This window comes from Poeciliopsis prolifica, unplaced genomic scaffold (assembly GCF_027474105.1).
Source record: "Poeciliopsis prolifica strain line A6 unplaced genomic scaffold, Auburn_PproV2 SCAFFOLD030, whole genome shotgun sequence".
NCBI lineage: Eukaryota > Metazoa > Chordata > Actinopteri > Cyprinodontiformes > Poeciliidae > Poeciliopsis > Poeciliopsis prolifica.
Genome location: NW_026562405.1, coordinates 4,832,243 through 4,859,650, shown reverse-complemented (window position 1 = coordinate 4,859,650; position 27,408 = coordinate 4,832,243). Strand labels below are relative to the sequence as shown.

The 27,408-nt window shown below is 38.6% G+C and overlaps 1 protein-coding gene across 10 annotated transcripts in view; it reads right to left on the bottom strand.

Annotated features, from left to right (window-relative positions):
* slmapa (sarcolemma associated protein a) overlaps positions 1–27,408 on the bottom strand; it is a 49,854-nt gene that overhangs the window by 1,348 nt on the left and 21,098 nt on the right. For 3 of the 10 annotated variants that reach the window (XM_055050119.1, XM_055050127.1, XM_055050128.1), the window contains 21 exons: positions 24,191–24,227; positions 19,972–20,034; positions 19,410–19,505; positions 19,066–19,137; positions 17,996–18,136; positions 16,705–16,842; positions 15,667–15,835; positions 14,879–14,917; positions 13,334–13,459; positions 11,031–11,093; positions 9,484–9,543; positions 8,688–8,762; positions 8,531–8,611; positions 8,133–8,192; positions 7,004–7,129; positions 6,846–6,920; positions 6,670–6,770; positions 5,609–5,813; positions 5,416–5,533; positions 4,709–4,880; positions 4,493–4,627 (listed from right to left, as the gene is read on the bottom strand). In XM_055050119.1, coding sequence (XP_054906094.1) covers positions 4,493–4,627; positions 4,709–4,880; positions 5,416–5,533; positions 5,609–5,813; positions 6,670–6,770; positions 6,846–6,920; positions 7,004–7,129; positions 8,133–8,192; positions 8,531–8,611; positions 8,688–8,762; positions 9,484–9,543; positions 11,031–11,093; positions 13,334–13,459; positions 14,879–14,917; positions 15,667–15,835; positions 16,705–16,842; positions 17,996–18,136; positions 19,066–19,137; positions 19,410–19,505; positions 19,972–20,034; positions 24,191–24,227 — 2,152 coding nt within the window. Of the gene's footprint in view, positions 2,339–2,857; positions 3,030–4,492; positions 4,628–4,708; positions 4,881–5,415; positions 5,534–5,608; positions 5,814–6,669; positions 6,771–6,845; positions 6,921–7,003; positions 7,130–8,132; positions 8,193–8,530; positions 8,612–8,687; positions 8,763–9,483; positions 9,544–11,030; positions 11,094–13,333; positions 13,460–14,878; positions 14,918–15,666; positions 15,836–16,704; positions 16,843–17,995; positions 18,137–19,065; positions 19,138–19,409; positions 19,506–19,971; positions 20,035–24,190; positions 24,228–27,408 lie in introns of all 10 variants that reach the window. The other 7 variants (XR_008607274.1, XM_055050120.1, XM_055050122.1 and 4 more) reach the window with 7 other exon arrangements.

Here is a 27,408-nt window from a genome sequence, read left to right as displayed (position 1 = left end):
GGGAAAAAAACAAAAAACGAACCAAACCCGGTTAGTCAGCAGAACCAGACCCAACAAGGACCAAAGAGAGCGTCAGAAAATCACCCTGAAGGATGAGAGAAGAGGTAAAAGTCAGTCCAAAAGATAATATTTATTCTCTGTTTTTAAATTAAAACCATGTTTCTAATCTTTTCATTGGACCTGAAGTGGTACCGGGTCACAATCCAGCTGACAAATATGAGCCATGCTTTATAAATCAAGGGTGTCCAAAGGGTGGCCCGTGGGCCAATTTAGGCACTTGAAATGACATTTTTAATCAAAGTCAAGAACAATAAAAATTTGGCCAGGAAAATTAAAAATGACTGATGCCTCCAGAAAATGTTTAGATTTCCTCTTTTTCTTTTAATAAAAGGTCAGAATCCATTTTTATGTTTTGGATCTTTAATCAACAGATTTGATACGATTTTGTGTTTTTATTTGATGGATTTTGTGGTTTAAATTTTCCGGTTTGGACAGCGATTCTGTGAACAGAACCACGTCTGTTTGGTGGCTGTGATTCTTGCAGACGCAGTTTTTCTACTTGTGCTGATGAACTGCGAATCTGTTGGGAGTTTCTCTGCAAAGCCAAAATAATCTCAGGACATTGAAGAGCTGAAAAGGGATTGAGCTTTTTGTTTCCTGCTACGCTTGTCGCAATAAATAATCACATGATAAATTAAAACAAACTCAATAGTTTCCATGCGCCTGGTTTATCGTTTCTCTCCTTCTACCAAAAACTGGATGACCAAAGTCTTGATTCTGGTGCTTTGGTCTCAACCGGCCCTTATTCTGAAGGACACTGCTGCTTACAGACACACCATAGTTCATTTTGTTTGTTCATTTATTTATTTTGGATCATTAAAATGTCTTCCAGTTCCAGCGTCAAATGTTCCGTAGAATTTAAAGTTTATTGATCTTTGAGATCTTTGTGTTCCTGCCATTAGATTACTTGAAATTGGTCCCAAAACAACAAGATTTTAGTTTTTTGCAATAATTTCTGGGACAATTTATAGTGACAGGCCTATTGGAGCTAATTTTATGATAATTTAGAGTTTAAAACCTAAATAACACCAGCTCTGAACATGTTCTCTCGTTCTGGTGACTTGAGAACTGAAGCGAATAAAGCTGTAAGAAATAAAATGTCTCAATCAGCTGCAGGTGTCTGCTGTCCTGGTAGGAACTGATCCAGATCCTCGTTTCTCTTCCAGCGGGTTTGGACTCCTAAACGCGCTGAATTTTCTCCATCTTCTCCTCGACCAGAACGGTCGTTTCTCTCCGCTTCATAAAAATCTGTCTGCACCTCGGCACCGTCCAGGCCCGGCTCGTTTATCACGGATACCTGAACGCTGTTCAAGACCGAGTCAACCTTTCAATTCTCCTGTCATCTGTTCAAACGCACCACAGATGTGCAGCTGCTGAGAACAGGCAGCGCTCTGCAAACATTGTGACATGAAGGAAAGGCTTCTTAATGAGATCTTCCCCTCAGATGGTTAAGAAGGAGGAGGAATGCAAATAAATTTATTGAAAACAACGTAAATATACAAAAAGGAAAACCATATTTATCACTTTTAGGACTGCAGGAGACAAAAAAAAGAAATAATTAAAGAACAGAAGCAGAAAAAGAGAAAGCTGCACCAAATAAAAGCAAAAAGCAAACGATGGAAATGACAATGAATCTGCCAATGGCTGCAGGAAACAAAACCCAGTTTGAGAGCAAAACAAAAAAACCTGCAAACAAACAGCAAACGGCATGCAGCAAAGAAAAGTGATTAATGAACCAACAAATCCTGCAGAAAATAAAAACAGGATGAAGGAGAGCGCAGCGGTGAACGGAGGAGCTGTTAGTGATTTAAAGAGATACCAGGAGTTTGGCCTCATCACGTCTGGGCTTTGACTGGACCAACAATAACTAGATTATCATTATTACAATCAAGAAACAATTCGGTCGTAATGTGAAGGATGTTTCCTTTAGTCATGTTTCATGATTGAACTCACTGAAATCTGAGAATATTTCACAATGAAGTCATTTCTAACTGAGACTTTTATTTTGAAAAGTGTTACGTTACATTTGCTTTAAATTGTAGTAATTTTATTAAGGTTGAAGTAGCTTTTACAGTGCGTGGCGGTATCCCTTTAAATAAATGGTCCATGTGTGCTGGGAGTCTGCTGCCCCCTGGAGGATCTTAGTGTGAATGACGGCCATGCGGTCAGAGCTGCTCACACATGATGAAGATGAAGATGAAGAGAGGAAGTTCAGGAGGTGAAGTCAAAGTCCTGCTGATCTGTTCAGGGTTCGGTTTTCCCAGCCGAGTCAGTGACCCTGAAGTATCAACGCAGAATAAACGATATATCGATAAATTATCGTATCGACAAACCACCCATGCTTATTATATTTGTAGTCTTAATTCGCAAAAGGTAATTTTCAGTGAAATAATGATTATTATTATAAATGTGCATGTTTGTTGCCATGGTTTCTCAGATTTTCCTGGTTTTTCTGCAGGTCAAGAAGCAGAAATGAACTGTTGACTTGTTTCTATTTGTCTCTTTCCATTAGATCTGAAATAAATCCAAAGCAAATTCTAAATAAATGAAAGCATTTCATCAAATTAATCACTCTAACGCTGTGATTAGTCATTATGTTTATAAGTTTAAAGTATAAATTTGGAGTTGTGGTTCTGCAAAAGGATGGAATAAAAAGAATTATGTGGCCCTGATCCTCTTCCGTACGTAGCTTTGAGGAGGAAAAAGTGACGATAAACGTTTGATTTTTCACTCAAAGTGTTGCGATCAGATCGACCTGCGACCCTGAACTGACCCCAGATCGGAACAGTAACTTCACCTCAGCAGACTTTCCTTCCAGAGGTCACAGAGACAGACGGACAGATGGAGGCAGCGGACAGACTCATGTCATGTCGGTGTGTACCTTTCTACCACAACTGGCCGAAACACCAGTACAGCAGAGCCAGGACAAGGCCCATGAATATGGCTTGGACAGGCTGCAATATGGATGGCTAGAGGGAGGAAGGGAGGGATAAGAAGAAATCAGCCAGCAAATCAACCAAACAAAACAACATGGAGGATGGAGCAGCTGCAGCGGGGCAGGAGGGGCAACAAAGGAGGGTGGGAGGAGTGTCGGTTCATCCTGAAGAGCTGCGAGTTTACGAACCAAAACACCAGAGAAAATCAGCTGACATGAACAAATATCAACAAACTGGCTTTAATTTTAATTAACTGTGCCGAGTGAAGCACCAACTTAATCTAACTGTGGTCACATTATTTGACTTCAGGCATTTCCAATGTCTGTTAAGGAGTCGAGTTTATTAAAAATGTTTTTCATCCTCAGCAGAAGAAGAAAACTTCCTGCAATATTAAGAAGTCGGATTGTCATAAAGCCGACACCAGACATTTATAAACAATTCGATTAATAATGAAATGACAGTTTAACTTCCTTATTCATGCACTAATAAGAATTCAGCCGTCATTTATGTAAACTTAACATTTGAAATGTCACTTTCCTGTTTCTCAAAAACACAAAAAGAGCTGCGTACTAAACTGAACTAAAACAGTTTGTTGCATCATGCTAATAAGTTCAATGTTATGTTCTGATATTTACCACTTGCAGTGCAGTTTTATCATATTGCAGAACGATAAAAACTATTTATTACATTTTTTAGGTAAGTGTACGACTGTGACTGTGTGTCACAGCAATTAAAGCCCCAAAAACACACAAATGTCTGGAAAAATATTTTAATAATTAAATCACTAAACTGCACTTGGTAACTATATTTTCAAATGTATTGATCAGTGTGTATTAATGCCACAAACAGTGGAGAAAGCAGTAAAACTATAATAGGGGCAATTTGATCATCAGTAATGGGAATTTATCGTCAAAATGAAAAATCAAAACTCTTATGACATGAAACTTATAATATTCAATTAATCTCCAAATATATAATTGATTAAAAAACTTTTATAGTTCAGATTATTTTGACAATCCTACTTTAGAGCTCAGAGTTACATAAAGACGGCGAGACGACGACAACAGTCAGCTGGAAAGGAGGAAGAGGAGAAGAAGAAGCTGCTCCGCCTCACCGAATGAACTTTAGGTCATAAAAACAATCCAACAAGTTTCTCATAAATCGGCTCCGGAAAAAATGAAAACAACAAAACATAAAGTGAGCTGAAAGAGGGAGGAGGAATTTAATTTATTCTTGATGAAAATGAGCAGCTGATCTGTTAAAATAGTTTTAAACCATTTCCTGACAGAGTTGGGTTGTAACTAGTTATATTTACCCAACCACATCTACTTGTGTAAGTAAAATAAAAATGCTACATTTTAATTTTACTTGAAAAAAATTTGTTGAAGTAGTGCTACTCTAGTATATGTTTTGTTTACGCTGCGCAGCTCATCAATCCAAGCAGGGAGAGAAAATCCTCCATCCGAACAGACGATTTTATTTGTGTTTGGACTCACAGAGCTGGTCTTGTCCTGCAGCAGCTTCAGGCTGCTGCGGCACTGCTCCAGCTCCTGGTGGATGTTCAGCTTCTCCTGCTCCGTCTTCTCGTAGCGCCGCCGCAGGTCAAACAGCTGAGACTGAGTGTCTTCGTACTGCAGCGGGGGGAGAGAGAGCAGACCCGCGTCACTTCCTGTCTGCAAACCACCGTGGCAAACGGCGGATCAGTGGCGAACCTCTTTCTGCAGGGTGTGTGTTCGGGCCTGGGCCTGGTCCAGCTGCGTCTTCAGCCGGCTGGCGTCCTCCAGGTGCTGGTTCTCCAGAGAACCCAGTTGGTCCTGCAGAACCTCTTTCCGCTTCTCCAGAGACTCCAGACTGCTGCTGAGGACCAGACTCTGCTCCCTGGTACTGGAAACCACACAAACCGACACATTCAGGTCCAGAACCGGAACCAGTAACTCACCATCAATATTAACCCTCTGATGCATAAGTGGATCCTTTTGCAATGAAAAGTTTTCATCTCTTCATATTCCAGGTATTCCTCAACTAACATGTTATTATGCAATTTTTTTAATGTACCTTTTACACATTTTAAGAAATAGGATTTTTACGCGCCTTTCTTCCATGAGTGGGTCCAAAATGACCCGAATTCATTTCCTATGGAATTTAATGGGAATCTTTGTTTCTTACCAGCTGTGATTGTCAGGAAAACATTTTTTGTGAACCAAACACAAAGTCCTAAATCTCACTCCTGAATAATAATATTTTACACAGCAAGAACTTTTACATATAATTATTATCTCCATTTTTACCTCATAAATGTGTGTGTGGATCATCAGTTCTGTGACAGTGTTATTGTCACAAATCAACCTCTTAGCCTGTGAAGTTAGCCAACATCAGCGCAGCTCTTTCTACAGACGTTGAGCGGACTTTGTGTTGGTACCTGCTGAGCTCCGCCTCCAGGTGCTGCAGTTTGTCCGTCAGGTCTCTCCGCTCGGCTCTCAGACCGTCACAGTCCTGTTGCAGAGACGCACAGCGCTGCTGCAAAGTTGCACACTCCTCTGGAAGAGACAACAGAGAACAGCCGTGAAGCTTTCCGCGGCGCAGCCGGACGTCGATGTGGGCGCAGGCGCCACCTTGCAGCTGGCTGGCCGTGTTCTGCTGCTGCTGCTGCTGAGCAAAGGCCTCCTGCAGCCGGCTGATCTCCTCCTCGTACTTGGCCGCCGTGCTCCTCCAATGCTCCAGCTCCGTGCGCACGCCGCCCAGGTCTGCCTGCAAGGCGGCGATCTCGCGCTCACGCTCAGCTGTGGCCGTTTCCATGGCGTGTCGCAGGACGAGAATCTAACAGCCGAAACAGAACCAGGGTGAGTGGATCCACCAAGATTCACCAAGGCAAATTCAAGACTTTTTAAGACCTTCCTGGATGAAATTTAAGCCCTGAATCCAACGTGGTCCGACCAACCGGTGGTTGGACACTTAGCCCATTATAGACTATTGTTAACACTCAAACATTTTGCACATGCGCACAACGTTGGAGGATAAAAAGACGACTCTTTTGCATGCTGTTCGCAGCTGCGCTGCAGCAGCAGAACAACTCTGTTAGCTAAAAGAAACCCCGACATGTCGGAATTATTGATTGAGTGCGTCACGTCAAAATAAAAATAATCCACTGTGTGTTGGCTAGACTTGTTTCCATACCAATGAAAGAACGCCGCTATACACAATATATCAGTACCAAAAATACTCATTTATCACACAAAAACACAACATTCAGTCCATTTCAGTTTTATATATTTAGGCCTGATGTTTGTCATGTGATTATTAATAAGTGATCGCTGTAGTTTATCAACTGTTGCTGCTATTAGCTAATCCAGCAGTGCAGTGGTTGATCAGCTACTTTAAACACCTGGTCTACTCATGTTTCTAATGTCATTTCTGCAGAATGAAATTAGAAACATTCCTATAGAGTTATAGCTAGCATGGGCTTGTTAGCAGTTAGCGGTAGCTGCAACCACTTCAAGTCACAGAACGCAATGAAGACAGGAAGGCCCTGCGAGGCAAAAAATTAACACATAATATGCGAGATTAGTTTGGAAGAAAAATTTTTGACAAAAGTAATGTTAGATGACAGGAATCCATGCAGACAGAGTTTGTTTTGTGAATGTTTTGTGTTATTCTTCAGGCAGTGCAGCAGTACCTCCTCCTGGGCGGAGTACAGATCCTCCCTGGTGCTGCAGATGGTGCTCTCCCTCTGCTCCTTCAGGGCCTCCATGTCGGCCTGCAGCTTCCCGAGCTGAGCTGCACCACACAGAGCCAGGGGACAGATCAGAACCAGACTCATCCACCGCATCTTTTCCGAATGCGCGTACTCACTCTGCAGGTACTGGATCTGTTTGGTTGACTCCTCGGTCAGCTTGGAGTTACTCCTCCTCTCCTCCTCCAACAGAGCTGCAGACAGAGAGTCCCAACACTTCGACTTTAAAACTTGAAGAGCCAGAAGACAGCTGTCTGATCAGATAAAGGGAATCTACCTTGTAGTTCCAGACATTTCTGCTTCCCGGTGTTGGCCAAGTCCTGGGCTTCCAGAAGTTCTCTGTGGAGGTAGCTGATGACGTTCTCCGTGTCTCCAGCGTCCAAACCGGCCCGGTTCAACTCCGCTAAAAAACACAAACAAAACCAATCAAAGCAATGCAACCAACACTTATTTCAGTCATCAATTATTAAGAATTGAACCAGGAAGTTGCAACACTGGGAAGAACAGATTTACAGACAAAAGTGTGTTTTTTATTTTAAATTTAAATTTAGACACAGTTTTGGCCTCACTGCAGCTCCGAGGGCGTCATTCTTTCATCAAATTGCCTTTTTTAAGTCTGCGTAAATAGTTTACAATTATCTCAATAATTGATTAATCATAAATAACGCGAAAGCACAACAGACTCAAATCTTCAGCCGCGCTCTCAGGACATTCTGGACATTTAAGTTTAAACCACCAGCTGTTAGCCGGGTCCGTTTGGCTCCGGATTCTGCAGATGGCTGAATTTTAAAATCTAAAACATTTTTGCAAATCAGTTCACCAAACTACTACCAGGTTTTATTCACTTTTCCTTCAGGCACTTTTCAAGCATTTCAAGGTAAAGACATTTCCAAAACCACTTTGGAGATGGAAACAATACAACTGAACTACAGAAAACATAACTTATCATTGTAATTATATTAGGTGTATGTGAATATATGGTATAAACTGTAAATAACGTTTTCCAAATTTAAGCTTTTAACCCAACATTAGATTGTACTTTATTACAAAACTGTGCAGTTTGATATCAAACACTTTCAGGAACTTTATTCAGAAATCAAGTACTTTCCAAATCTGTCAGTTCTGGATAAACTAGAAGCATAGTTGGCGTTAAAGCTGATCCAGGAGGATCCAGAGGTCTAAAAGGCAACTAAACACAACTTTTTAAAAGTGTTTATGTTATAGACTCATCATCTATAACTCAAAAAAATAAAAAATCTGGATAAATCGGATGCATCATAAGATACATTTAGGTGAAAAACAGTAACTAAATCACTATTTTTATTTTATTTATTTGTATCATTTCGAAAACTAAATAAAGTCTGAAAATGTAGTTTTTTTTCTGCCCCAAACCTCAAAAGTGTTACCTTTGAGGAGAGCGACTCTGTTCTGGGGTTCGTTCAGCTCCTGGTCGTTCATGTTGCCGTCTGAAACCAAATGAAAAGACGCTTTATGAGGAGCAACCAAAACGATTCAGATCCAAAGCTCAGGGTTGCTCAGTGAGGCAGGAGCTTGGAAAGCACAGCTTAGAGGAGCTGCACCTTGAAGGCAGAGTCGGTCCAACCAGGTGTTTTTCACAGCTCAATGCTTGCCATGGAGATTAAAGGATTTCTCAAACATGCATGAACAAATCAAGGCAACACTCGGGGTTTGTCTTTGATGAGCGAATAACATTATAACATGATGGAGTGCTAAAAAACAAAAGTAAATTTGACATAATTCTGCCTCTTTAAAAATGAAATCCCTCCTCCTGATCTCTGCTGACCTGACGTGTCGTCGCTGCTCCGGTCTTTGCTGGGACTCAGCGTGTCGGACATGTCGGACTCTTTGGCGTCCATCTGGTTTCCTGTTGGGAGCAGAACGTGAGCAGACTGAGCGCGCTCAGGTGACGTCGTTAAAGGTGTGTCGTGTCAGAGCTTCACCTTTGAGGCGATCGGGACTGGCCAGCAGGTCGTCTTCTGGCGCCTGGTTGTTCTGCAAGTGGGCATCCATCACTTCTGCAAACATCCAGGAACAGTCCTATTTTATCATCATCGATGCTAATTTACAGTTAGCTTCTTTGTTCTGTCTTGAATCAGAACCAGTACATGAGTTTTTACAGTAATATCACTTTATGTAATAAAATAATTATTCTGGGCTCTAATTTGTTACATTTATACCAGATTAAAATAATAGTCTTCTGTAAGCCTGTTGCAATAAGCAATTACTTAATTAATCACATAATAAATTAAAATGTGCGAAGCACTTTGCATTTTGATCCATTCTAATATTTTTTGAAGGGCAATTTTGCTTACAGAGACTTAATTGTTCATTTTTGATTCAGCTGTGTGCAGCTATTTCATTTTATTTATTGCTTTTGGTTGTTATGTTGGATTCTTAAATGTGTGGAGTGTTACTAGCTAAATTAAAGTTTGTCGTCTTAGACAGAGAACTTATATTACCATACCAATATCTTTATATGAGATGGAAATGGCATCAAAATAATTTTCTTCTTTATCACAATAATTTCTGGGACAATTTAGCAAAATGTGTCTTTTCTCTGGCATTTGGTGGAACAGTAAAATAAAACTTTTGTTTTAAAACCATGCCTTTGGTTCAAGTATGGATAAATTAAAATTTATTATATAAAACACTAAGTATGTCAGCTGCTACAATAATCCTAAAAAAGCATAAAAGGGTAATTTCAACCTTATTTCTAACAAGCAGGTTGACTCCTACCATCAAAGTTGGCCAGTTTGTGTATCGAAGAGCAGACGTTCTCCTTCAGCTGCTTGACGGCTGCAAAAAAAACCCCAAAAAACAAAACAAGTTTGTTGATAAGAATAAAAATATACAAAGAATTAGAAGTACTTTATCTTCATGCATAAATTGTATCAAATTTTGCATCAGTAGTTTATTAGTGGAGGAATTAACTCTGAATTCATCAGGATAAAAACCTCTAAAAGGCTGATCAGGAAGTGAGGAGTTAGTTCCTGAAGGAGCAAAGGCGTAGAGTCATGCTAACACAAGCTTTGCTGCTTCGGTTTCTAGGACAACACTTCCCTCTGTGTTTATCGCTCAGAGAGGTCAGACGCTGACTTATAATTTTACTGAGGAGCAAACTGACTGGCTAACGAGTCACTGCCGAGCTGTAGTTTTCGCTTTCTTGCGTTAGCGGTGATTAGCTCCATCATTTCTCTAGAAAAACAAAGAAAAACTGACGTTTTCTGGATCATAAACAACTTCCGATGTCTCCAACTCCAACGTCTCTCTACCCTGATTTTAAACCATTCAGAGATTTGAAGAGGAGCGGCAAAAGCAAATGAGGTGGATTAGCAGAGCATAAACACTGATGGAGTCATCCAGGAAACCGATACTGTGAAATATCGTCTCTGCTGTCTGGAAATGGAGCCGTTAGCATATCAAAACATGTCATGAGACCGTCATACAGCAACAGTCTTCAGTCAGAGGCCTTTTCAGACGAGCTGCAAGTCTGACTGTTACTGGAGATTCTTCCTGCCCACAGCTTCACCATCCACAAAAACTCTCTGAAGATACTTGGCTGATTATGACAACATTTAGTTTCCTTCTGGGATAAACCAACAGCTGGTGGCACGTAAAAATTCCCCACAGGAAGTTGCGACTGGAACAATTAATATAAATTCACTCATTTCAATTTCCTTACAGAAGTCGAACCTGGTGAAGCCAAAACTGCCATTTAGAGGATTTCTGGGCAGAACAGATTTACAGACAGAGGTTTATTTTTAACTTGAATGCAAAGTATTTATATTTTTGCAGTTTCAGATCAATCCTCTCTGACTGTGTCGTTCTTTCTGCAAATTATCTTTTTTTTGAGTCTGCATCCTCCAGATAATGATTAATCAATTATTAAATTAGTTGATTATTTCAATAATCAATCGCAATTAACCATAAAACTTATACTACAATCTATGCAACGAAGGGTTACGACAGTTGTCATGGCAGCAAGGTGTGAATGAAAACAGTTCTGAAGAATAGAACAAAAGCCGAAAGCAAAATGGAACATAAATGCATTTCTTTGCTAAAAAGTGACTTCAAAGTATTGGTTGAAGTCAGAGAATAAAACAAGTTGAGATACTCAGTTTAGGTCGCGTGTTCTGATGTTTTCACTGGAAAAATCTAAATCCTGATTTTGGTGGACAAAGTTTTTTTTTCCCTCAGCTTGTTAATGTCATTTCCTGACAGGCCTGCAGGGGGCAGCGGCGTGGACATGGATGAGGACAGCAGGAAAGCATGGTGGTACTCACGCGGACACTCAATCAACTGTGGGATTCTAGTCGAGTCTTCTCCACTGTTGACATGACAGTTGTCTGACGGGAACAAGAAGAACTGACTTAACTTCGACCACTTCCACTTTGGTTACAGCTGCTTTTGATTCTGCTCATCACACCCAGAAACACAAATATCTCATCTGGAGGAGGACTGACTGCTGTCATCAGCGTGGGAAAATCAGAATACAATTCCCGCCACCTTTCTCTGGTTATGCTTCACTGTAAAATTAGATTTTCTAGTTTAAATGAGCAGAATCAAAAGCAGCTGTAGAGCTGAATGGGTTCCAAAAATCCAACGCTACACTTAGAAGAGTCGCAGAGAGGACTCAGCGACAGAAAGAAAAAACAAAGATTCAAGCGGTTAAAACATGGCAGAGCTGACGCATAACGCTGACAGACAACAAAACAAGAGACAGAAAGACAAGTGCCAGACAGGACAGAAATCAAAGCCAGAAAGAGCTGAGGTAAAACTCTCTTTTCCCAACTGTGACCTCATCAGGATGCAAACAAGGAACAACCGGTTCCGACATCATGACCACAAAACTAACAGATCCAACACAGCCACACAGAGGCATTATGGGAGAATCCAACTATGGAGCTTTTTTAAGCCCAAATTACCATTCAAATATAAAAACAGTAGATTTAATGCAGCAAATGTTGAGGCTGGTATTTTACTCAAGAAGAAGAGGCTCAATCCAAAGCTAGCACTTTTAAAAGTACTCAGTGAATTCTGTTGGGATTTTAACTGAGAGCCTTTTGCAGCTGCATTTGCCTCCTGCTCACAACTGGAGCGAACGATGATTAAAGTAATCTATTATTCTGATGATTAATTGGAGATTTTCTATTTAACCACTGAAGCCTTTTTTATACAATAGAAATTCATTAAAAGATCTAAAACAACTCATTTGATTCCTTTAAGACAAGCATTTTTAAAATGCAATAATAAATCATTCTTGTATTGAAGGTGAAGCTAAAGCTGCCACTAGAGGCGTTTTGACTGAAACATATTTACAAAGAAGTTTTTATTTTAAATGAAAATGCATTTATATATTTTTATAGTTTTGGATCATTTACTGCTCTGTTGGTCTTTTTTGAGTCTGGAGGTTTTTTTTTACTCCAGTTAATAATCAATTACTAAATTATTTGACATCCTCGTTTTTGTGTTATTTTTGCATGCCATCATAAAAACTAGTAATGTTACTGATGCTACAGGAAAATAAAGGCTTGGGCCAGCTCTGGACTGGAGCCTCACTGACGGTGCAGATTTCTGACATTAATAAATGATCAGGTTATTATCTTTTTAGATAAGCAGAACAAAGAGTTGCTTTTAATAACAGTAGAAATTTATTTCAGCTCTAAGTATTTAATATCTGGGTGTTTTTATGGGATTGTGAATCTTTCAGATCAATTTGATTAGCAATTTTGATCACATTTTACATTTTATTGCGTCATGTTCCACAGAGCGCTGGTCTTGGTCTGGACTCGGTCTCTGACCCTAACAGTCTTGGTCTCGTCTCGATACACTCTGGTCTTGGTCTCGACAACACTGCCTCAGACGCACGGCACCGGTGGCAAGTCAGGAGCTGGACTAGTGAGAAAGCATTCATCGGTGGCGCTTTTTGGCTTTGTATGTGGGATTCATTTGCAACATGACCAAGTAGTGGAACTTCTGCTCCAAACGTGATCACAAAAGTCTTCAACAACACAGAACAAAGTTGCTAGATTTGTTGCTTTTTCAAAATAAAGTCACTACTGAAAAGGTGCTAAAAATAGTGACAAAGAGATTCAGTTGGCAACAGTGCGTCCTTCTTTCTTTGCCTGCACTTGAAAACGCCCGCCAGTGTCTAGGCTCCGCCCACTTTTGTCAAAAATAATAAAATTTAAGTTGTCGTCTCAAAGTTAGTTGCAATTTAAATAACTTATAGGTGAGTTCTATTTAGTAATAAGGTGACCTTTGATTCTGGTTGCCTGGATGTTTTCAGGGTTTGAACACTAAACAAGCTTTTGTGCCACTTTATCAAGTCACTGTGAGAAACTAAATATTCAGTTGTAAGAATGTTAATAGTTTCAAGCGATCGAGAACAGAAGGCAGTGGAAGAAAAACAAAAGGCAGAAGAAATGAGTAAAGTGATGAACTCCTCTTACACTCCCAGTAAAGCCGAATATATCATAACAGACATTGCTCATCCTACTGGCTTATTTGTTTATGTTTTACTTCTGAGGGCTCAATCAAAGTCTCAATCAAAACAGATGTTTTGTTATTAAGATAATTAATCTACCATCGTTCTCTCCATCTTCACCAACTGCACCATCATCGGTGTCTGTTTCCGCCTCGTCCTCGTCCCGGTTCTCAGTCAGGCTCTGTTTGACTTCCACAGGCTCCTCTACCGATCCAGGGTAGACATCTGTCATGTGACCAGATCAGATATATAGACCGTTTTGTCCAAGGTTTACCAGCCACACACATGCACAGAGAACACAGTATAAAAATCATGGCAGGCTCCTTCAGCAGAGTGGCTACTGTGTGCAAAGTGTGCAGTGAGGCAAGTCACCTGCAGGGCTCACAGGACAGTGTCGTCATTCAATCACCAGAAGTCAATCAGTGACCGAAAGCTTCTTTTAACCCACAAGAAGGAAAAACAAAGCCGTGGACAGTTTGGAAACCGTAGAGAAAAAAAACAACCCAGATTATCCAAGAAGCTCAGTTTGGATCTGACAGAGTGCCAACATGCCCCCTCAGACAAGCTGCCTCAGAAACAAACACACCCAGCAGTTACTTGCATCATCACAAATCAGATTCACAATCATGATCCACGTGGATTACACCACAAGGCTGCTGCACAACAAACTTCTTCATCTCCTCTGATCTCAGACCTTTTGAAACAATATGAAAACCAGCTTTTATTTTTTTAAAATGAAGATTTAAAAGCTTTCATTTTACATTTATCATTACTTTTTCTAATTAAGCTCCATGTTCTCAACAAAAGAATAATAGCTGGTGGGGTAACTTACATTTGCATTAGTTTTGAAAGGTTCTGCATAAATAAAAATATAATCCAGATCAGCCATCTGGGCTGATAAATCTGTTTTGTGTCAATGTTATGATCCAGCGGCCGGACCCACTTTGGACACGTAATGGAAGGTTATTGTGGAACCATTAAAAAATGTGGCGTTATTAAATGCACTTTGTGAGGATGTATATGAAAGGTTTCCCAAAATATGGCGAGGTTTTCTTTCCTATTTTTCAAACTTTGCGGTTGAGTTAATTTATAATTTCCAGGCTGGTTTGGAGATATTTGTTTCCTTCAATAATGAAAATCACTAGAAAACTGTTTTTTAAATAATTAAATATTACTGTCTGATATTAAAATTAGTTTTGGGATTAGAAAAAAAGTTGAAAATGAACTAAAACTGGAAAAATATTTCTTTAGAGCACTAAGCAGCTAACTCATCTGCCTTAAGAACCAAGAAGTTAGTATAATGACATTTTTTAAATTAAAACTATTAGAAACGCTTCATCTGAACACATTCAGCGTTTTACAAACAGCATTTCGAAGCTAGAAGTGACTCAACATATCGGCCTCTAACGGACCAAAGGAACCACGAAGCTTGAACCCAAATGAACGCAATGAAAACAGAAGAAAAGCCAGATTTCCACCACAGCAGACAGATGAACAGAGCCACAGCCAGCAACAGAAAAGGAGAACAACTCATGCAGGAAGTCGCCATGCATCACTAGTGCAGGATGAAGAAGAGAAGCAGACGGACGGTGAAGAAGAGAGGACATGTTGTCCCAAGAGCCGGCCAGAGACATGTGGACTCACCAATACTGTTGCTTTTCTCCTGCAGCTGTTCTAACCGCACTGAAAACAACAACAGCAGCAGCAGAGAAAAGAGTTGACCAACAGAACCTCACAATGCTGCAGGTGGATTTAAAGTTTAATAAAAGATTTTATGTTTGAAATCACAGTATTTAGTTCCTTTATGGAGATAAATGAGTCAGATTTTACGTTAAAGACTCGATTAAAAACTAACTTTGTAGCTTTAAGAGTCAACCGAATGAGTGTGACATAAGTATTCACACTCCTCTTCCAAAATAAAAACACAAAATATTATGGTATTTTATGTACAGATGCATTTATTAGGCAAATTTAAGAACCAATTGTACTGCTTTAAGTGACATTTGTCAACTGTTACAGATATATGTTTGTAAAGAGTGAAGTTTTTGATCATTTTTGCAAAATCACTGAAGTCTGAACAGATTCAGTTGGATTTAGGTTTAGGTAACAAAATTTTCCTGTTTCTGCTTCCCATCGACAGACCAGATTCTGTCCTAAATTACCTTCACATTAGATCATACACATTATAAACTGTTCAAACTTTTATTAGCAAAAAACGGGAAACTCCTGCAGAATTTTCCTTCCACGACTTGGATAAAATCAGGTAATATTCAGTAAAGTTTGAGGAAATTATGTGAAGACGGTCGAGGGGTGTGAATACTTTTGCAGGCACTGAACGTTGGTGTGATGAACCATTGAGACAATAGCTCTGTGTGTGTGTGTGTGTGTGTGTGTGTGTGTGTGTGTGTGTGTGTGTGTGTGTGTGTGTGTACCCTGGAGGGCGGCCAGTCTCTCGTTTGTGAAGTCGTTGTCGGCCTGCAGAGCCTCGATGCGGGCCTGCAGAACCTGCTCCTTCTCCTCCATCTCTTCGATCCGCATCTCCAGCTCCCGTTTCTCCGTCGCTCCCTGCAGTGTCAGCTCCTCCTGCCTTCCCTCCGCCGCCTGCAAGGACACAAGAAGGTCAACTGTGAAGGCAGAGGAAGTGAGCAGGAAGAATGTGGAACCAGCCAGGAATACAGGAGCAAACGCAGGGAAGGAGCGCAGTGTTTGAATAAATAAATAAATTTATTTAGATCTGCCTGATAATTGATAAAATCAATTTGATCAATTAGGGAAAGTTTGGTGGATTTTTAACTTTTGAGGGGGAAAAAAAATCTGAATTTTTTTCCATCAATGCACTCTTTTTGTTTCCATAGTTCAGTGTTGTCAGCACCCCCAGGGCGGCCATCTTGTTTTACAGCTTCTGTTTATTTCAGATTAACGTAATAAAGGAGTATTAGAACCAGGCAAAAAATGTTTATTTATAGGTAAAAGGATAAAGTAATAATTAGGGTTGTAAATATTCCTTGAATGATTTGAGAACCTTGGTTACTAATATTCCTCAAGAGAAATTATCTGTGAAAATTTGGGCCCATGTTGATATCCGATATAAATACTGCAGAACATACCAATACTTCATTTTATCAAATTGTTTATTCGATTACTCTATTAATCAATAGAGTAATCAATAGATTACTCAATTACTAAAATAACCCTGTTTATAGTTATAAGTTATTACATTCCAAAAATAAAGTCGGACGACAAAAGAGTGGAAATAATGTGAGCATAAAGTTGTAACATTAAGGAAATAAAGTAATAATAATTTTATAAGAAGTCCAACACAGAAAATAAAAGCATAAATGAGGAAAGCTGACCATCTTGTGAAGCGAGTCTTTGGTTTAAGCTTTACAGATAATACTTTGTATTTGAACACATCAGCTTCAAATTATTATCAATAGCAGGATTCGAAATGAATCAGAGTTTCTGAGCACCTTGATCTTGTCGGTGAGCTCCTTGATCTCGTTGACGGCAGCGTTGTACTTGTTGGCCAGCTCCTGCAGCTCCTCCTGGCCCCTCTCAGACATCTCCTTCAGGTGGGTGCACTCGTCCTCCGTGTTGCTCAGCGACCGCTGCGACGCCAAACACACAACTTTCTAAACAGCAGCCGCAGCGCCGCGGACACATACAATGATTCAACTTTTACATGATTTATGTCTCCATTTGTCACAAAAACAGCAACTTTCTCCATCTGAATATCTTGATTAACACAATATTAAATGTTTTTGCATAAAACTGTTCACTTATTTTAAGGGGATCCAACATGTCCAATTAGTTGAACATGTCGACTTAAATGTGATGTAATTCAGTTCAACATGTAATTGAGGTAATTTAGGTCGACTTCCAGGTTAACAACTCATAATTACTTCAAAAGTTGTGCATCTTGATTATATTTTTCACTTATAGAGGCGGCCATTTTTGTCAGGGCAATGTTTTTACGTCAGGATAGTTTATAGTGACTTCAAGTCTATAAACAAAAGTAGTCAAGGTTATAGAGGCTGATGGGGGCAGCCTGCAAAACCTCTGCACCGAGAAACTAACTCAAAGTTTTCATGTGCCGCTGTACACAAAGTATCTGTTGAAACAAACATACTAGATGGCTTGTAATAAACTGTTTACTGTATTAGCAGGAGTCAACGCTGATAGCAAGATCCTCCATTTAAGAGGCGCTAATACCATTAGGAAGAGCTACCAGTGTTAGGAATAGCCAATGAGGAATTAGCAGCAGGTAACCCTCACACAGTCCTAGCTCAACGCTCCGGAATATAAATGTAAATGTCAAGGTCAGACATTTACACTTAAATGTAAATGTCTGACCTTTACATTAATAAATGTAAAGGTCAGACATTTTTGTGTTTTCAGGAAAAAAACTCTACCCCTTATTCGGGGTCCTCTTGGTTCCTCCCAGGATTGCGTGAAAAATAAGTCGATGTAAAACAGTCATCTTCGTCTCCCTTCATCATTTCTGCATTATCTTCCATTTCAACAAGCTTTAGTTCAAATTAGAAGATCTGAGAATTACTCATTGTTCAAAAATCACTGTTTTGGCTGGACAGAGCTAGCGCTGGAGCACCTAGCATGCATCATCCACCCAGAATGCACTGCAGCATAAACAACATCGATAAAACTTCATTTCTCCAGAGGAAACCAGCGGCTACAGACCTACACACTTTATGAAGAAATACAACAGAAATGCATCCAACAAACGACATCCTGGTGACCCACCTCAACCTCAGAGAGCTTCCGGACCACCTCAATCTTCTCCTGCAGGACTCTCCTCAGGGACTCCTTCGCTGTGGTCTCGTAGTTGTGTTTGTCCTCCTGAAGAGCCAGGAGCTCCTTACGGATCCCTTCCTCTGTCTGCGACTGAAAGTTTTAAAAAGTTCAGAAAAATCAAGAAATCAGTTTAATGAAGCGCTTTCCTGATTTGTTAAGAGTGGATAGAAGTTAATTCTAAAGCTCTAACCTCTATTTCACATTTTTATTATCCAAAATAATATTATATAGGAGTTACTGAGTGAAAGAGCAATAAACAATAAATATATTAGATTAATTAATACATATTGCACATCAGTTCAGTTTATTTATGGATCCCCACTCAGTGGACCTCAGTAGAAACTATTCTTCCTGAGGTCCACAACACAAACATTCTACCAAATCCTTTTCAATCATGAAGGAAATGTAACATCTGAAGATGTGATTTATTATTAATGAGTAAAAAATATAACTTAGTCCACTTCTGTTATTTGGCTCTGGCAGGTGATTTAATTCTTATTCAACCCTTTATACAGAGCACACAGTAAATTACATGACTGACCATCAACACTTTGAGGCTGAAGAATATTTAAAAAAATCTGCGATGGCAACAATGTTGGAAAAAACCTGCGACAACAATATCAGGATTGGTATTTGCCCATTTTCTCCTTTCCTCTCTTTTGAACTGACCTTTAGCCTTTGGAGTAACATAATCTGTCAAATGACTGAATATTGTATTAGTATAAAACATTCAAATTTACAACATTTGGATTACAATAGTCAACAATTATTACAATCAAAACAATCCATTGGACTGCAAGAACTTTAGATTTTAATTCTCTAAGCTAACTAACCGGATGTTTGCTGCTGTGCATTATGGGCCTTGTAGTTTTGTCACAGCATGAAAAAGCATCTTGGATTCCTTAATATAATCAGTGAATCTGTCTAACTGATTATAATAAAAAGGCATGTGAATAAAATTGTAAAAACCTGGGTGTACTTGTTTTACGGCCTACCGCAGTCATTTTCACTGCTCTTACCTTAGAGTAGGCCTGTAACTGACTGCCCATCACTTCCAGCCTGGACAGCAGCCGGTCCTCATCTATCAGAGCCTGATGGAGGGTTAGGGTTCACAGTAAGTGCTTCAAAATGACTTTTCAACTTCCTGTCTTGAAATTACTGTCTGACAAACTAAACCCGATGTTATCTGTGTGCTTTCATTCAAAGTTATCCAACCATAAAATTAAAAAGCTGTTTTTACATTAGAAATATATAAAAGATAAGACTGCTCATTCTACTGTAAACTCTTAATCCACATGCTTTTATTGCAAATAAATAAATAAACAGAGATACAGTGGAAGCTTCAGGGCTTCGTGGCTCCGACCTGCCAGCTGCTCTCCGAAGCCTCCTGAGTGGTGGACAGGAGCCGCTGCAGAGTGGCCAGCTTCTGCTCCAACATCTGCTCTCTGTGTAAGGCCTCCTGCAGAAACAGACATTTTCCAAGTCATCTGCTCCGCAAACGACGATTGACAATTTTTAAATGAGCTACAATGCAAAGCATTACTCCAGATAACATCAATACATCTTCTGAGTTTCTTTTTCAGATGATCTTTAAGATTCGGAAGTGTGATTTTAATTTGTTGAAAAAACGGTTTCAATAATAGATTGTTGCAACTTTTAGCTACAGTTAAAAGTTGAAATAAGAATGCTATTAAACATTTTAAAAAATAAAGTCACAATGTTCCTAAAAGGCAAATAATAGCACAGAAAGCATTCAACAACAGATAAAAGTAAAGGAAATAAATATAAGAGAAAGCATCAAAAAGAATAAAAGTGGCATCATGCCATTTGATACTTTTAAAGACAAATTAAATAGTGATATCTAATTTAAATGGAGAACATTGGGTGTACTGCCACAGAACAGCCAGTAGGTGTCAGTGTTTTACCTGTAAATACTGGGAGAGCTGGAACAGTTCCTGAGAGTACATACTGGGAGTGTTGGCTGCCACCTAGATAAATCAGAGACAGACCAGGAAAGCTCAATACTTCATCTGTTTGACGGGCCAGAGGGAAAACGCGTAGCGTTCTAGAACATACAAGAACAATGTAAAGATGAAAGTAAACTCTGAAACCAAATGGTTTCATTTTTATACTGGAACCTGTTCGGAGTTGGTTCAACATCAGAACCAGAATGAGGAACAAGACTACAAATGAAAAAATGTTTTCAGTGGAACCTATAAATGCCATCCCATTGTATTAAAAACAACTAGTTATGTCTATATAGGGGCAGCGCTCAGGGCAGCGGTGAGCTGAGGAAGACAAACTGAAAAAACAATGGAGCAATTTTACTGTTGTGGACAAAAAAAATTAAGTGAAGCATTTTATGTGCAGTTATTCACTACTGAAGCAATAAAAAACTCCTTCGAACAAGCATGATAAAGGATCTGATGTTCAACCTGTGGCGTCTGTTCGCCCTGCTGTATAAATGACTTACTCTGAACAGCGCGAGCGTTTCTAAAATAATATTTGACTAAATGTGAAGAAGTTCTACAATGTTTGAGGTTTTTGGGTGAATTTACCTGAGAAAAACCAAACTTGTTAGTATATGGGTCAGTTTCCTCTTCAAAGTCAGACAAGACATTGTTGGGATCCATGTGAGTTGTTTTTTTGAAATACTTACTAAAGATATGTAAATGATGCCTAGCTTCCCATTTATTACAAAATAACATTTCACAACATCAAAAGCAACATAACGAAAGAACACTATAGCCAAAGAAAAACTAGCATTTTCGTCATCCAAAATAATCATGAAATCATTCAGATAGGAGGTTTCAAAAAAGTTGTTTTTGGACCCATCAGGATTTTATTAACTTAATTCAGCTGAGAAACAATCATCCACTTCTAGGACTGTCACTTGCTGGATAAGTTCTCCCAGAATTTATTGAGATAAAGGATAAAATTGTAGTCTTGAGAACATTTTTGAGTTTTATCATGTTAATGGTATAATAATGCAAGAACACATTCTCAAAGACCAATAACTTTGAATTCTAATGAACAAATAACACTGCAACTGGGAGACAGTTTAAATATCCAAAATAAATGAACTAAACTAATTTATGAAGCCTCTGCAAACAAAACTGTCCTTAAAAAGGCTATTTAAGACCAAAGCACCAGAGTGAAGACTTTCATCTAGTTTTTGGGTTGATAAAAAGAGAGAGAAAGAGAGCGCCTGCGACAGCCAGCCCTGGAAGCAACGATCCAGCCTCAGGACAGTTAATTATATCAGAGAAGAGGTTTAAATCTAATCACAGCTCCTTCCAAATACACTCACACATCAGCCTGCATTCCTCAGCCAGGCTCCACTGAGGCCCAGCTGTTGAACACGGAGACGCAGCAGCAGGCGCTGCGCCGCACGTCGTTCTAACACACAGTGAACCGTTATCCGTCCACACAAAGGTAGACGCAGCGTCTGTTGCATCAACAGAAAACAGCTCAGGAACACCTTCGTACAGAACAACACTGAATTCTGTCGAAGCATAGCGGCGTATATCAGAAAGCCACACACGTTTTACACGGCAGTAACCTGCTGATTTATTACAGTAGTGCACTTTGAAGCGACGGCCAGCTGCCAGACTGCCGATTCCACTGTAAATCAGACGAAATGGCTCATTTCACTGAGCGATGCAGGATTTTATGGTCCGCCATATTCAGATTACGGACTCACTGGAAAGGCAGGAGGTTAAACCCAAACTCCTAACGTATTAAATCTGTTTTATTATTCTCTAATTTTCACTTTTTCTATAATTTTAATTCTATTTGTTAGGCCTATACAATAAATTGATATCAACATATATCAAGATGGACATATAAATAGATAATGCGTCTGCTGCAATATTTCATAGGTAGAATGTTGACTGAACCGCAAAGCATTCTGGGAGCTGTAGGAAGGGGAAAGATTTCACCTGGTAAGCCTCTCACTCTTTGGCTGCCAAGCAACAACCCACTGAGTAACTGGCCCAGCAGCAGTTTCATGTTTCACACCTGTGCCTCAAAAAAATAACTACGTGGAGTGAAAACTGTGGCTAAAACAGGAAAGGTTCACGCCTCCAGTGTGACTGTAATTCAGATATTTAAAACAAAACACTAATAAATTATCAATACTGACTGATAAATGCATATATTGTGATACTTTTTCAGCTATATTGTTTGGCCCTTATATATTTTAATTATAGTGTGAAGGAATAAATGCATTAATATTTATATATACCTGCATAGAATGGCTCCTTGCTGTTAGAAACTTCTCAACTAAACTCGACTTTTCTCTAAACGTTTGGGTCGTTTTCCACTTCAATGTGTTACCAACCTCAATGTGAGTGGGGTCATCACAAAAAAGAATGTTGAGAAATTTTTTATGCATTTTCTTTTCTGCTACCTTGTCTTTGGACCATAGTATTGATTTCCTAACGGAAATCCATAAAAACAGAGTAGGATCTGGTGTGAAATTGGCTTAAATCTGTCTCAGAAACCACCTTATGCTATAAATTGGTGCCTTATGTAACTTAGGATGTTAACCGTTTCTGTTCAGCCTTTGTAGACAAAACAAACCTATGAAAGGCTGTATTTTCCTGCTGGTAGAAAACTAGGCGAGTTTTGCAGAGGAGCAGTTTGTCGTGTGTCTGAGCTGGAAGAAGCAGCTTGAAAAACTTGTTTTATGAGCAGAAACTAAGGAATGCAGTGGGTTGACCATGGTGCCCTTTTAGCTGCTTAATTTTTATTTAATGGAAACTCGTGACAAAACTAAAGTGGAGGGAAATTGCAGAAGTGTCTTTTCAGAACAGAAGTACAGAGAATAAAAGCTTCATGGTTGAATTAAAAACATTTAGTCCCAAGTTTGAGTCATTCAGCATGGAATGACTCAAAGGATGAGCATCACATAAGCATTTTGTTTTGAAACCAAACATAATTTGTTAAATATTTACCAAAGCAACTAACTCTTCATTCTGCTCTTACTTTTTTCTAAAAACAAGTTGGTGTTTAATTCAGTAAATACAGTTTGTTCTACTTTATAAATTATTTTTGCATCAACATTAATAACTCAATGCCAGACGTTTCATTTCAATAAAAATATTCTAATTGTTTATTTTTTTTCCAAGCCTTTCCTTTTGCTCTTAGATCAAAATTAAATAAAACAACAAATATTTTGGAGATAATTTTGAGATAATCTACATGAGGGAACTAAAATGTTATTTAAATCACAGATATTGTATGGTTAATTCCCAATATTTTGTTAAAATTAGATTTTGTATTTTTGCGTGGTCGTTCATGTTAATAACTGCGACCGCAATCAGACTCCTGTGTGAACGGTTTACATACACGAAACAAAAACGCAGACATGACAGAAACTAAATCATTCAGAGCAGAAATTACTGTCACATGATCATGACCAGATAAGCAAATAAAAACTAATAAAAATGTAAATATGCTTTCTTTAGCCGTTGTTTATGTCCATATTTACAGAGACTGACTCCTTCTGGTGCAGAATTATGATACATTATAAAGTTGGACAAAATGCGACTGTTCTAACTGCAGACGCTTAGAAAATTATTAAAAATATATCTGATTTAGTTCCACATCTTGAACTGACACAAATTACATTTTTTCTTATATAAAAAGCTCAATTGTCATGAAAAAGTCAAATTTTTAGTCACAATGTCCTGCTGTGTGAACACAGCACTAGCACATGTCAAAGGTGCAAAATATCTAAAATTAACTCATTATGTTTGAAGAAATGCAAATTACTACTTTATATTTGAAGTCTGCACAAATACAACTCCTGGTCTTGAGAAACTCATCCATCTTGAACTTTATTTTTATTTAAAATAGTTACTGAGTTTGTCTGTAACAAACTCTCATGCAAGAGGAAAGTTTATTTCCAAAACCAAATATTTATTTGATTACAATGTAGATTGAATTAGTATTGGTAAACAGACAGAAAATTCAACCACATACTGAGAAAAATGTGAAGAAGAAGACCTGCATTCCTCTATCAAGTAACTAATGTCAAAGCAAGGACCATTGATAAATAAGTTTAATGCTAAACGGATTTAGCTGCTTTGTTCTGGTCCCTTTCTTCACATTTAAATATAAAACAACACATGTTCTTACCTTGTCTATAGGTAGTGGTAATGGAGTCTGGATGACACTGAAAAGGAAGAGAAAAAGGTTTAATACCATGGAAACAGCAGGAAGTAAAGACACATGGAGTAACCACAGTGACAGAGGAACAAAAACTTTCTGAAGGTCCTTTTTTAACTAAAGTACCACAGTAGTAAAGCCACTGCAGTGGTTAAATCACAGCTCCTTCTCTAATGAAGGCATCATGTCCAATTTGCTTTGGAGTAATGGATTAGTTTGAGTCTGGATAAATGTTTGAACAGAGCACAGAGAGGAGCTTCTGACTGAACGGGCCTCAGGCTGACGGGCCGCTTCACGCTCTGGTAGTGTCTCCATGCAGAATCACTAAAATCACACAATCATTGCGCTGAAGGCTCCCCTTAAAACGCCGTGAAGCTCAGGGATGAATCCGACGCTTCATTCACACAGCAAAGCCTCGGGTCGGGTCGGGAGTTTCAACACACATCCGTACAAGATCAATGATGACTGACGTTAGTCTGACAAAGTTTAGTGAAAGTAAAGTCCAGCACTGATTTACAACATTTACAAGAACATAAACGAAACAGAAAAATCTAAGGAAATGATTTCTGGAGATTCACCAAATGCTAATCTGCGTTCATCCCAGAAATTCAGAATGATGATGGTGGAAATCAACCTTACTGTTTACAGAGCCACACAATTAAACTCTTAACACAAAATATTTACATTTTCTGACTTATTTAATGTCCTGGAAACAGTCATGATAAACTGATTATGATTATGAAAGAATAAGAGTCCGAGTTCAGGAATCAAGGCTGAACTGTGGACAAAATACAACAACTCTGGTAATGTGTAACGAACATTAACTAGGAAGGTGTGAACAGCAACACCGGGATCCAAATATTTTATTAACTTCATTCAACATGTGTACGAAAGGAGAATTACTTAAACTAAAGCACGTTGACTTTTCTCTCAAAGCTACTGAGTGATTATGATGAAAATGCAAGCATCCACCTACATATACAGAATTAATTAATCTGAAATTATATTTTTTAAAAAGTCAGACTGCCGTTTTATAGTTTGTTTTTTAAGCTACATTGCTCAATTTGCTAGACTAACCAGTTGCTGAAGTTTAAGATGCAGGAGCAACGTCATGAAGACGCGTCCTAATGCAAACCTGCTGTTATAAATCTGAACAGAAAGTAGGCTGAAACAATCAATTAGGCCAAAGACATCAATTAAAGTTAAAAACATTTTAAAATGTTAATGTTCTATTAATGATCATTTTAGTGATAGATTATTGTGACTTTCCATTAATCTGATAAATAGCCACATCCTGCAGATTTCTTTTTTTAATTTAACCACATAGTTTTTTTACAATGCTAGATATACATTAAAAGATGAACGTACAATTCAAATAGTTTCTTAAATAAGAAAAACATTTAATTGCCCAAAATGCAACCTCCAACTTTCGAACGCTTGGTCATTTGAAGCAAAGGATGCATCTGCAGCTAAAAAAAAAATACTTCTAACATCAACATGTGAAGCCCTTTCTGTTTGACTTAATACAGTAAAGAAATTATATGGTGATTATTTAATTAATTAATAACGGATAGCAAAAAGTGATTATAGGATATTTCTTTTTTTCTTTTTTTTTGCAGAATTTGAACCTGGTGAAGCCAAATCTTCCACTTGAGGAGTTCTAGTTAAAAGAAATTATCAGACAAGGAACGGTTTTTATCTTAAATGCTAAATATTGTACAGTCTTGACTGAACTACTCTTATGATGTTGTTGTTCTTTCAGTAAAGTGACTTTTTTTAGAGCCAGTACGCTGAACTTAATGACTAACCAAATACATAAGTAGTGGACGATTGTTTCAATAATCGCTTCGACCTTAGTTATATAGTAACAGTAATGTCATGTTCCAGATGCTTCTGGAGGATAAATGAAGCTTCAATGCAGGTGCTCAGCCTGAATCATAACGTTATAAACGCCGACTGCAGAGATCAGACCGGCGATGATCCCAAACATCACATTTACTAAGAAAGCCAGGAATCCAACACACACCAGGTCGTCCAGTGCAGCTCAGCAGAACGTCAGCGCAGCCTACACAAACAGAAAGCCTGCAGCCGGCCCACAGGAATCACTCATCCACATCGGATCGAGCTCAAGTATTTTGCATGCAGTCCAGCAGACACCCATGACGGAAAACACTGCTGGGTGTTTCCATCTGGGCCGCTCGTATATTTCTAAAATGACTTTAAGAAGAAGGTTTAACGATCATATTTCAGAGTAAAGCTGCATTTTCACAGGCTATTAAAGAAGGAACAGACAGATGGTACAGCATGTAATTCACTTTTTTCCACACATATAAATAGTAGTACTCAGTGTTTCTGTTTCCAATGAACAAATTATTGAGAAAGTGGAGGAACTACAGATGCTGTTAGTTTTATGCCAGATATAATGGGAGAAATGCTCTCCTGAAAGTTCCACCTTTGTCTCATTATTCCAGATAATATTTCCAGAAGGATGACTGAGATCATTTAGCCTACTTCATGTTGTCAGAGAGGCTCTATTTAAGTGGCCTGTCTGTTTAACTGTGCCAAAAAATTTAACAATAGGCTAATCACTGTTCATTTGGTCTGTTCAGTTTTTAATATACTCTAGTATTTTATATACTCCAGTTACCTTTGTTGAAATAAAATTTTTAAATGAAAAAACATTACTGTGAGCGTTACATCACATGAAATCTTACTCCTCAACAAAAACATACCCTGAGTTTTTCCTTGATTCTTTCATACATGTTTGAGAAATCCTTTAATCTCCATTGCAACCATTCTGCTAATATAGTGACATTTTATAGCATGATCAAGAAATTATGTGTCAAGAAAACATAATCCTGTCTCTTTAAGTGTGACAGAAAAGTGAAAACAAAAAGCTCATGTTTTGTTATGCATAATGAGGGGATATGTAAAGGTGATCCATGTGAGCCACATGAAACACCATAACAAGCTTCAGTCTATTAGTGCAACCTAAAGAAACTGGCCAAACTGTGACCTCAGGGTAAAGAGAAAACAAAAAAAACCAACGAATGATTATTTCAATAGTAGATTAATCGGGTAAGAAATATTGGCACATTCTGCATCTTTTTCATTTAGCTAATTACGGCTTATTTAATACAATATTAGGAATACATAAAAAGATGCAAATACACAACTCAGTTCCTTTT